Here is a 12,401-nt window from a genome sequence, read left to right as displayed (position 1 = left end):
GAAAGGAAAGAGGGAATAACGGAGCAGAAGAGCTTCCTTCATCGCCGTCCGAGCAGCGGAACTGAACGCGGTGGGATCCTGAGGCTAAAAAAAAAAATGTAAAAAACAATTATTAGCAAATAATTCACAAAATGTTTAAAAGAAAAAAAAATTCTGAGTGTAAATGCAAAGAATGTATTCTCTAGTGAATCGTTTTGTCTGCTAACAGTTCTAATTAAAAAAAAAAAAGAAAAAAAGTGCTGATTGCAGAAAAATAAGGTGAGATGAAAATCTGTTTGAGAAGAAGGATAAGTAAATAAAGTCTAAATAAAGCCATTTCTCTCTGAACGAACTGCATGTGTAGTTTAACATTCAGAAGTGTGTATGAAAGTACAGCGCCACTTTACACACCAGTGATTCTTTTGTGTTATGGTTTCTGGTGAAGGGATAAAAAGCTCCGAGCTGAGTCCAGCGCACACACAGCTCTTCCGTGGTGTTCTGGGAAAAGCCGCAGATGTCCGCTCCCACCAGTGGAATGCCCAAAAGGTTAAAGGTCAGCATGCCTGGATAAAGAAAACACTTTTTGTTCCTTTTCATTTTTAATACGTTATCGTTTCCGTAGTAACAGCTCGTTCACGGGGTGATGCACGCACACGGATTAAAACGCTTGTGTGATCGTTGATCTGTCAGGAGATGTTTATTTAACATTAATGGAAGGAGTCTCCAGTGTCAGCGCTTCGTAACAGCAATGTAAAGTTTTCCCTCATCTTCAGGATGGACGAGGTTTTATTATTTAAAATGTTTTTATTGTTAAATAATCGACTTTGGGGTTGTAACAGTGACTCTGGTCCGCGCTGCGCTGCATCACACCACCCTGTCGTTGATTATTTTTCAATCACGCACTTCTTAAGTGTTTTCCTCCTTAAGATCTTCAAAATTTCGGAAAAAAACTGCATCATAGTATATACAGTCAGGTCTATAAATATTGGGACATCGACACAATTCTAACATTTTTGGCTCTATACACCACCACAATGGATTTCAAATGAAACGAGATGTGCTTTAACTGCAGACTGTCAGCTTTAATTTGAGGGTATTTACATCCAAATCAGGTGAACGGTGTAGGAATTACAACAGGTTGCATATGTGCCTCCCACTTGTTAAGGGACCAAAAGTGATGGGACAGAATAATAATCATAAATCAAACTTTCACTTTTTAATACTTGGTTGCAAATCCTTTGCAGTCAATTACAGCCCGAAGTCTGGAACACATAGACATCACCAGACGCTGGGTTTCATCCCTGGTGACGCTCTGCCAGGCCTCTACTGCAACTGTCTTCAGTTCCTGCTTGTTCTTGGGGCATTTTCCCTTCAGTTTTGTCTTCAGCAAGTGAAATGCATGCTCAATCGGATTCAGGTCAGGTGATTGACTTGGCCATTGCATAACAGTCCACTTCTTTCCCTTCAAAAACTCTTTGGTTGCTTTTGCAGTATGCTTTGGGTCATTGTCCATCTGCACTGTGAAGCGCCGTCCAATGAGTTCTGAAGCATTTGGCTGAATATGAGCAGATAATATTGCCCGAAACACTTCAGAATTCATCCTGCTGCTTTTGTCAGCAGTCACATCATCAATAAATACAAGAGAACCAGTTCCATCGGCAGCCATACATGCCCACGCCATGACACTACCACCACCATGCTTCACTGATGAGGTGGTATGCTTAGGATCATGAGCAGTTCCGTTCCTTCTCCATACTCTTCTCTTCCCATCACTCTGGTACAAGTTGATCTTGGTCTCATCTGTCCATTGGATGTTGTTCCAGAACTGTGAAGGCTTTTTTAGATGTCGTTTGGCAAACTCTAATCTGGCCTTCCTGTTTTTGAGGCTCACCAATGGTTTACATCTTGTGGTGAACCCTCTGTATTCACTCTGGTGAAGTCTTCTCTTGATTGTTGACTTTGACACACATACACCTACCTCCTGGAGTGTTCTTGATCTGGCCAACTGTTGTGAAGGGTGTTTTCTTCACCAGGGAAAGAATTCTTTGGTCATCCACCAAAGTTGTTTTCCGTGGTCTTCCGGGTCTTTTGGTGTTGCTGAGCTCACCGGTGCGTTCCTTCTTTTTAAGAATGTTCCAAACAGTTGTTTTGGCCACGCCTAATGTTTTTGCTATCTCTCTGATGGGTTTGTTTTGTTTTTTCAGCCTAATGATGGCTTGCTTCACTGATAGTGACAGCTCTTTGGATCTCACCTTGAGAGTTGACAGCAACAGATTCCAAATGCAAATAGCACACTTGAAATGAACTCTGGACCTTTTATCTGCTCATTGTAATTGGGATAATGAGGGAATAACACACACCTGGCCATGGAACAGCTGAGAAGCCAATTGTCCCATCACTTTTGGTCCCTTAACAAGTGGGAGGCACTTATGCAAACTGTTGTAATTCCTACACCGTTCACCTGATTTGGAAATTTAACTCAAATTAAAGCTGACAGTCTGCAGTTAAAGCACATCTTGTTCGTTTCATTTGAAATTCATTGTGGTGGTGTATAGAGCCAAAAATGTTAGAATTGTGTCGATGTCCCAATATTTATGGACCTGACTGTACATCGTTACGGAAAAGTGATCCTGTGAGATTTTTGCTATGGATGAATGACTGGGAATGGTTTTAATGCCATTCGCAGTTTAATCAGAGGCATCTTGAAGCTGTTTGTCTCCTTTGGATCAGAAAAATTAAGCCTAGTTAAGGCAAACATAGAGCTGCTTTTGTAGGACGGCGGAAATTCTATTTCTACTCGTGAGCTACGGCAGTACCTGGAATGGACATGTATAAATCCTTCCACTGGCTCCTGTTATCTCCCAGCCAGTGACCGGAATACTTTCCCTGACTTGGGAACGTGGAGCGGGAAATCACAAACGGACGCTTCTCCAGGATCCTCTTCAAAGCACTGACATACAAAAACACACACACACACACACACACACACAAGTAGGGGGAAATTTTTAATAAAGTCCTTTCACGTGTCACTTTGTCTAAGATACAGACTATAGTGTGTGTGTGTGTGTGTGTGTGTGTGTGTGTGTGTGTACAGATCAGAAGACTCTTTGGCGTATTTTTGAGTTGTAACTCATCCCGCACATGATGGTACTGTCAGTGTACGTATGTAAATGTGAGTGTGTGGTACCTTGCTGTTGCTTTGGCTTCCATGAGTCCGTATAAACTGTGCAGGTTGTAGTGTGAGGAGGTCTTCTGTTGTGCAGATGCACATACGGTCTTAGCCTTCAGACTACCACCCAGAACATCTGCGTTAAATAATTTAACATGCACGTTAACCTGAGAGCGCTTACTTTACTGTAAATACTGGAATATACACAAATTCCTTCATACATGGTGTATAAGGAGGGTTTTCTAATTCGTTGTCAGGACAGCCGTCTATAGATCCATCGAAGAAATTCGACGGTTCGTTCATATCCTAAACGATAAAGAACAAAGAAAGGAGAAAAAGAAGCGATGGAATGTGAAGTGTAGTCATAAAACATCGATCCCAATCACAAGCGTCACTCACAATCCACAGGCCATCAAACGGGACTTTGCTGTGAAAGTTCTGCAGGTTCTGGTACCACCACTCGTGTGTGTCCGGGTTGGAAAAGTCTGGGAATGCTGTAAGTCCTGGCCACACCTGAGGAACACGGAAAAGCAGAGGTGACTGCTTCTAATAAACTCTTACAGTGACGGAAAGCTTCACACGTATTTAAGCACCTACTCAGTTCTGAGGAAAACAGATAAAAACATGCATGAAGCAGATTATTTCTCCGTTTTGTACCTTCCCGATGAGCGTTTCTCCGCTGGAGTTGTTGATGAAGATGCCGTTCTTTATTCCCTCCTCAAACGGCCCATAAGTACCAGGCGGCTGAGTGCTGCTGATACCCGGATCCTGAGATGTAAAGAGGAGAGCGTAAAGACCAATGAGAACAAATAGAAAGGAAGGAGAAGAAGAAAGGACAGACAGATGGGAAAAAAAAAACAACCCAGAAAAAATAAAATGAAAGAAAAGAAAGAAAACCAGAAATCATGGATGGATGGACAAAAGAAAGAACCAACGAACGAAAGCAAGAAGAACATCCATTTGGTATTAGATATAAGAAGCAGGTTTCAAATGGAAACAAAAAGAAAAAATAGAAATGAAAGAAAAGAAAAGTAAACCAGAAATCCAGGAAAGAAAGAAAGAAAGATTCGATATGAGAAAAGAAATAGGTTTCAAATAAGAAAAGGTAAGAAAAGAAAGAAAGAAAGAAAGATTCGATATGAGATAAAAGAAAGGTTTCAAATAAGAAAAGGTAAGAAAAGAAAGAAAGAAAGAAAGATTCGATATGAGATAAAAGAAAGGTTTCAAATAAGAAAAGGTAAGAAAAGAAAGGAAGAAAGGTAGACATCAAGACAGAAAGAAAGATGTATTTGGTATTAATTGAAAGAAATAAGTTTTAAATGAAGAAGAAAAAGAAAGAAAGGGTAAAAGAACAGAAGCCCAGAAAGACATTCAAAAATAAAATGAAAGAAATAAAGAAACCAGAAATCCGGGATGGAAAGAAAGAAAGAAAGAAAGAAAGAAAGAAGTGCATTCAGTGGTCACTATTAAACAACAGTAATAAATTTGAAACTTCAGTATTAAACTGGAAGCATTACATTAAACACACACACACACACACACACACACACACACACACACACGCAGCTCGTCCGGAATAAAGGGAATGTGAACGTGTGTGTTTACCAGGATCATGACGTAGCGCTGGCTGTGCAGGTGAAGATCCTTGACCAGGTCGGGCAGCGTGGAAAAGCTCGCAGGCTCGAAGGTGAAGTCCAGAGCGCGGTCCATGTAGTCGATATCATTCCACTGCACCTCCTGAAACATACACACAACTAAATTCTCTTCTTTCTCTAGAGTTTTAACTACATTTCACACACACACACACACACACACACACACACACACACACACACTGAATGAGTGAAGCGTACCTGCGGTATCCCATAATTCCTCATTTCTCTCACAACTTCCCATGTTTTATTACTGGAGTCGTAACCCCAGCGACAGAGGTGATAACCCAGTGCCCAGTACACCGGCATCGCAGGCTTTCCTGTTTACAGCACACGAAAGAGAGAGAGAGAGAGAAAGACAAAATGTACATTAGGTCTTTAAATTCTTTTTTCTTTTTTTTTTTTTAATCAAAAACACACAACTGATGTGGGTTTTTTGGTGATATTTGTAGTGACATGTTGAGAATGTTTCACTGACCTACGACCTCCACGTACTCAGAAACCACCGAGCTGGGATCAGGGCCGAGGAAAACATACAAGTCCAGAATCCCGCCGATCGTGCGCCAGGTGAGAGCCGGAGCAGGCTGAAGGACAACATCTAAAGAAACGCGATTAAAACGCGGATAAAACAGACACAAAATGATTCAATCATTCAGATAACAATGAGCTTCAGTTACGCAAAATATAACTCGCCTTCAGAGTGACTTCGATTATAACACAGCAACAACATCTTTACATCACTGAGCAATTCTGATTGGTCAGAAAGTGATGATTAGTTTTCTATTCTAACAGCATGTTATCGTTTCTATAGTAACAGCTCAGTCACAGGGTTTTGCTGATATGGTGATTTTTTCTGTACAGACACATTTATGTAACATTTATGGAAGGAGTCTCCAGTGTCAGCGCTTTGTAACAGTCAGCTTTAAGGTTTCTGACATCTTCAGGACAGAGGAGTTTACACTTCTTTGTAGTTTCTCGGTAACATGTTGCTTTTTTGTTTTAGAGGGTGCAAAAAGCAATATAAAAAGAAAGAAAGAAAGAAAGAAAGTTAGAAACAAATGTATAAGATAGAAAGCAAGAAAAAAAGAGAGAAAGAAAGAAAGTAAGAAAGCAAGAAAAAAGAAAGAAAATGCTAAAAAGAAAGCAACCAAACAAGAAAGGAAAAATGAAAGCAAGCAAGAAAGAAAAAAAACTAAAGCAATAATTAAAGAACGTAACTATGAACAGATTAAAAAAAGTACAACTTGAATTCTTGACTGTTGGCAAACTGCTGTTGTATAAGAGGAATAAAACACACGTGCTGTTGGAGAAAAATCATTTGTAGGCAAGAAAACAGGAAAGAAAGAAAGCTGGAAATCAGTAATGAAACAATGTAAGTACAAATGGATAAAAAGTTAAAGTTGGCAGACGGCTGTGGTATAAGAGGAATAAAACAGGGGCGGGGCTGGGGCCGGGGCCGGGGCTGATGGGTAATGAAACGGGCAGGATGTGTTTTAGGGAAGCAGCGAGCTGTTAGGTAATGCCTGATCTTTAAACAAAGGATCTTAGCTCATTTCCTTTCTTTCCTCCTGCAGCTTTTATCGTATTGCTATACAAAAGTCCATGGACATGTAATGATGCTGTCATGTGATGCGTGCGCGTGTGTGATGCGTGCGCGTGCGTTTCTGATGAAGTTACACTCTTTAACATACAGAAAATATAAATATATGTTTTTTTAGAAATGCAAAATGACAGAGTTACTCAGATGGCTGTTTTGTTGCAGTAAAAAAGCTCCATCATTAATAACCGAGAGAAAGAAATGTATAACTGAGAGTCTTATCAGCTTTATCGCTGTTTCATTCTGTAGTTAGCAATAAAACCACTAAAAGATAAAAGTCCAAAGGCCTCTTTCACTAGATCTTACCATGACTACAACACATTACACCTACATTACACACCTGTCTAACACACACACACACAATTACACTGTGATATGTGTATGTACATCATAAATATGAATCTCTGTGTGTGTGTGTGTGTGTGTCTCACCCATAGCATTGCTGTTTAGCAGGAAAGACCCATGTGCCAGTCCATCAGTCTCCATGAGAAGATAAAACGGATGAACACCGTACAGGTTGATCAACTCCTACATGAGGAAACAAAAATATAACAAACCTGATCAGATTCTGAAGCCTGAAATATCAAACAATTACTTCTGGCGTAACGAAAAAGATGTAAAGAACATCATGCAATAATAACAGCAGCTATAACAACATGTAGCTTTTTATTTATTACATTCGGATTATACGTATTATTGTTTGTCTAATTTATCATACATTTATATATTTACTGAAAGTTTACTCGAATAAAAAAAGTTGTAATTTAGTGTAAGACATGTCAATAACTAGATATTTCTTTCTGTAGGTCTTTAGTAAATGAAGTACTGACATAAAAACATTTTTAATCATTTATTTTAAAGTGTAATTATCAAAACTCAAAAAGATGAGATCCAGTGATACTCAAGGTTTCAGTATCGCATCAGGAAAGAAGTAGTAACGCGTAAGGGTTTAATGATCCGATGATCTGAATCGACTTCAAAGGTTACGAAAGAAATAAAATCAATACAACAATCCTAAATTGACTATTAAAGAAAAAACGAAACAACTGGTGTAAATAACGTGTAAATAATTTAACAGGTGACGAATCTGATTTGGCAGCAACTCTGATACTCTGATACTTATAAACCATCAAATAAACACATTTTGGTAGTGAGTGTGTGTGTGTGTGTGTGTGTGTGTGTGTGTTGTGTTTTAGAAGATTAAGGCTGATAGTCACTTCTGGAGCCGCATCCCGAGCCCACATGGTAAACGTGCTCCACTGCACATCATGCATGAGGCTGGAGCGATGTTCACCGAGCCCGTAAACGAAAGTAGACGGTAAAGACGTGGACATCTGCAGAAACTGATCCGCGTAGAAGAGTGGAGCTACAGTAGTGTTCAACCTTAAAGACAAAAAGAACACCACAAGCATATGATAGTGTAGTGCAGTACAGTGTGGTACAGTCTCGTGTCATACAGCACAGTATAGTACAATATCCACACCCTCCATGGCTGACGTACAGTATAGCACACTACAGTACACTATAGTATAGTGTGGTATAGCGTAGTAAAGCATAGTATCACGTGCACATCCTCCATGGCTGAGGTATGGTATAGTGTAGTATAGTACAGTGTAGTATAATGTGGTACAGTACAGTATAGCTCAGTATAGTATAGTGTAGTATAGTACAGTGTGGTACAGTACAGGATGGTATAGTATTGTATGATATGCACACTCTCCATGGCTGAGATACAGTATAGTATAGTATAGTATAGTATAGTATAGTGTGGTACAGTACAGGATGGTATAGCGTAGTTGAGCACAGTATCATGTGCACACTCTCCATGGCTGAGGTATGGTATAGTATAGTATGGTATAGTATAGTATAGTATAGTATAGTATAGTATAGTAAGGTATAGTATAGTATATATAGTACAGTATGGTATAGCGTAGTATGGAATAGTATTGTATGATACGCACTCTTTCCATGGCTGAGGTGTAGTACAGTAGAGTACAGTAGAGTAAAGTACAGTACAGTATAGTATGCACATTGTGCATTAAGATGATCGAGAGTAACACAGTACTGCATTTAGTTTAAAAAACACAAAGACTGTCCCCTTACTAAATCATTTTATTTTATTCTACCACAGCGCTGCTGAATTCTCCAGTACTGCAGTCAGTAAGCTCCTGATAAACTGTCACTATTTCATAGCTACAGGAAATTCTCAGCTAGTCCTTATCATTAATGTTTTTTTTCACCTCTCTCTCACACACGTACTTACAGCACAGCTCCATTTTGCGTTCTCTTAACAACAATCCCGAACGGCTGTTTGGAGAACTCGACTGTATACAAGGGATTCGGAGCTCGTTTTTCCACCACAGGGACATCTATAGGAACCTGGAACCTCTGCTGTGATGGATCTGTTATCTGAGGAACAGAGAAGATGCTGATTAAAACAACAAAATATTTAAATCTAGTCAAACTTTCAACTTTCTTACAGTATGATAAATTAGCACAGGGGAGGACTAATCAGGAGCCGGGACAGAAGATTACACGTCCACACTACTGTTTTTTTTTATTCATAGTGCTCACTACAAATGGTTTGTTCCTTTATGACCAGAAAAAAAAATTACTCACAAGACAAACATTTTTATTTAAAGAAAACATGTTTCTTAGTGATGTTAGCTAATGAATTTACGACTAAAGTAAAGCTAGCAAGCAAAAAAACAACAATAAAGCTCTCACTTTTATACGGAGTCTGCTGTTCGACTCGTACAGAACATCCAGCTTCAGCGTCTCTATATCCTTAGGATAATACGTCTTCTGAGTACGAACCAGTTTCCCGCTCAATCCCGTCTCGGTGTCATTAATAGCCACTAGCGTATACGATGGAAAATCTGGTGGATAATAGCACCACGGGACGCCGCTTTTCTCACTGGCTGCACGTGTAAAGCAACAGTTTCTGGCGTGACACATATCCTCAGTCACCACAACACCTCTCTCCGGATAGCAGTCGAACCTCCAGGATTCTGGAATAACGGAGCAGGATTCCGGCTGTGTTCGGTTTTCCTGCACCTTGCCGGGCGGAGCCGCGGGAGACGGAGGGCGGTGGATTCCTATGGAAGCGGTACTACGCAGCCAGAGCATGGTTCCTAGTAACCAGACGCCGAGGACTACAAGGATAAAGCCTCCTAGGGTCAACAGGGCAGCAGTGATGGAGCAGTGAGGCCTCCGGGCCAGCAGGGGGCGCTCTGCATCCTCCACCTTCAGCTCACTGTCCTGCGAATCATCATGAGACTGCAGTAAAGGCACGCCAGAGAAGTGCACCTCCTCCGGGGTCAGCCTCTTATACGACACCATGGTGTGGAGCTGAAGCTGAGACGAGACAGAGCGAGAGTTCGGATCGGAACATATTACACGCCAGGACAACGTTCACACAACATTATACACAAACTGATAAAGATACGAAGTGTGCATTTAAAAAAAATTATACAAATGTGTAATTGTTAGCAAATTGTCAGGAGTTTTAATCAAACTCAGCATATTTTCCTCTAACGCCCCCAAGTGTTCGATTCCCTTCATTACACCAGCTTTTCTCACATCTCTGTGTCACTGCGCGATTCTGTTACGAGGTTACGAGTTCATTTAAGAGCAGGAAGAAGAGGAAGTGAAAATCATATCCTCGTGTTGTTGTCTTGCCTCACACGATCACGCGATAACCGTTAAACGCACTGAATTATGATCTGTCTCCTGAGCATCCTGTGATTAAAACTTTCACACGACTGATAGAAACACTGCACAAACACGAATACGAGTTAGGCTAAGGCTCAAAACACATTTATAATCACGACGCCCTCCTGCATACCTCACACACTCCTCTGTCCTGAAGACGTCGGAAAAGTCAAAACTACAGCTTTACCTCTGACTGTTACAAAGCGCTGACACTGGAGACTCCTTCCATAAACATTAGATAAACATCTCCTTACACAAAACTTCACCACATCAACAATTACACACACTTTTAATCCATTTATTATTAATATGTGGAGCGTCTGCCGTGCCGGTCCCTGTGAATGAGCTGTTACTATAGCAACGATAACCTAGTAAAACAAGCGCATTAATATAAACCTGTGATTTGCCTCGCAGCCGGAACTACTTCCAGAGCTGCTTTTATAGGAAATTAATCAGCATCTTCTGACCAATCAGAATGCATTCTGCTCAATGTCTTTAGTTAATCATAAAATACTCATGAAGCTTCAGCACAAGGCTCCATATTATGGCTCTTTTGCGAGTCGACTCCTAAGATTCGCCTGTAAGATTCGGCTCAATGAGTCGACTCGTACGTGAACGACACATCACAGCCGCTTGCTTAAGAGTTTTTAAGGCTAATTTATCCTATTCTTAGGCCTAATTATAGATCTAAGTTTCCTGTCCCGATTTTTAAGATCTTTTTTTTGCCATTTAAGAGGCTGAAGTCCATCTTAACTTGATGATTCATGTTTGGTTTCGGTTCCTGTCAGGAAACCGATTCACTTTAGCAACGCTGCTAGCTAATTGTTGAATAAAAAGCGTAAATATGAACTTTAGGCTTCAGGTATAATTACAAAATACACGTGTAACATTAACATTTCAAAAAGCAACCAATAAAAAGACATATTTATTTAATATCAGGGTGAAAAAGTCATTCAGAGTCTCTGTAAACTAATCAGCTTTGCAGGATAGCTTCATGTTAGCAGGTTTATTTATTTATGCTAACTGGGGATTTAAAGATATAGTCTCTGATACAGATTTAAAAACATTCATGCTTTTACTCTTTTTTTTTCCAGAAATAATATTCTAACCGTGTTTAAAGTTGATTCAGTAATCACAAAGTAATCACAATGCTCAGATACTAATCCTGCAGGCTCACATTAAACACTAATTATACACTTATTTCCATTCATATCGTTTAAATTAAAAGAGAAATGAAATCTGGAGTACCTTCTGACTGAAGATAAAGGGTTGACATGCGCTACATGCCGGAGAGAAGGAGTAATTATTACTATTTATATCTCCAGGAGTTTGGCCTCTTAATGCAGGAGCACTGGTGCTGTTTATCAGGAGGTGTGTTCAAACCCGCAGCTTCTACACTCGTCCTGCGCACATTGGGGCCTGATGCACCAGCTGAGTGGAAGAACGACTTCTTCTTCTTCTTCTTTTTCTTCGAGTTTTACTGGCGGGTTGCAAACCTACTAAATAGGTGCATACAGCCACCTACTGTGCTGGAGAATGACCAGGATGAAGTAAAATATATTGTTTCCCTATATTCCATGCTTAATGTCACTATTCTTAATGAATTTCAAAATTGTTTTAATAATTTTACAATTACCTGATCTGGAATTCATTAAATTATCTACATCCTTCTGCCTGTAATTCTCTTATAAATTCAATTCTTTCTTGTTCATATCTGCTACCATTTAATAAAACATGTTCAACAGTTTCCTTTCCCTGACAAATGTCACATAAATCTGTATTATATTTGTATATTATGTGAAGTGTTGAGTTAAGTTCGGTGTGACCCGTTCTTAACCGAGTTAGCATGACATCATTATCTCTACTTACGTTATGAATAATATTATTTTGTCTCCTTTTATTTTGTATTTTATAGAAATGTCTGCCAGTCTGACTTACATCCCAATTTTTCTGCCATTTGTTACAGCAGCTTTCTAAAATTAAACACTTTCCTCAGCTATTTCATCTGCTTTCTCATTTCCTAATCAGAAAATTCCTCACTTCCTATCTTAAAATACACTGGAGTCCAAAAAAAAAAAAAAGGACCGAAATTCCTATCTGTCTTAACCTGTAAAAACTGAGCAACATTTCCATTAAAATATCCCCTCGAGAAGACTGTAAAGTTTGTAAGCTTAGAAGAGATGCCACTGAATCCCAGCAGATTAGTTCAATTGTAAATCAGGGTTTAAAGTCAGTCCTGAACCGTACGCGGAGAGGAGTTAGTCTAAAACTAACGCCGTGTAGCATTTCA

General features: G+C 39.7%; 1 protein-coding gene across 1 annotated transcript in view; it reads right to left on the bottom strand.

Moving 5' to 3' along the window:
- Positions 1–11,575, bottom strand: part of gaa2 (alpha glucosidase 2) — a 17,252-nt gene extending 5,677 nt beyond the window's left edge. The window contains exons 1-15 of the mRNA XM_034300250.2: positions 11,360–11,575; positions 9,125–9,754; positions 8,661–8,806; positions 7,615–7,780; positions 6,829–6,925; positions 5,279–5,398; positions 5,002–5,120; positions 4,754–4,885; positions 3,806–3,916; positions 3,548–3,661; positions 3,370–3,454; positions 3,167–3,284; positions 2,796–2,929; positions 391–542; positions 1–84 (exon numbers count right to left, since the gene is read on the bottom strand). The exon at positions 1–84 is cut by the window's left edge and continues 65 nt beyond it. Coding sequence (XP_034156141.2) covers positions 1–84; positions 391–542; positions 2,796–2,929; positions 3,167–3,284; positions 3,370–3,454; positions 3,548–3,661; positions 3,806–3,916; positions 4,754–4,885; positions 5,002–5,120; positions 5,279–5,398; positions 6,829–6,925; positions 7,615–7,780; positions 8,661–8,806; positions 9,125–9,739 — 2,193 coding nt within the window. The 5' untranslated portion in view covers positions 9,740–9,754; positions 11,360–11,575. The remainder of the gene's footprint in view (positions 85–390; positions 543–2,795; positions 2,930–3,166; positions 3,285–3,369; positions 3,455–3,547; positions 3,662–3,805; positions 3,917–4,753; positions 4,886–5,001; positions 5,121–5,278; positions 5,399–6,828; positions 6,926–7,614; positions 7,781–8,660; positions 8,807–9,124; positions 9,755–11,359) is intronic.
- Positions 11,576–12,401: the final 826 nt, after the last annotated feature.

Source organism: Pangasianodon hypophthalmus, chromosome 26 (assembly GCF_027358585.1).
Source record: "Pangasianodon hypophthalmus isolate fPanHyp1 chromosome 26, fPanHyp1.pri, whole genome shotgun sequence".
Lineage (NCBI taxonomy): Eukaryota > Metazoa > Chordata > Actinopteri > Siluriformes > Pangasiidae > Pangasianodon > Pangasianodon hypophthalmus.
Note: the sequence above shows the minus strand (reverse complement) of the source record. Positions and strands in the feature narration are given on the sequence as shown.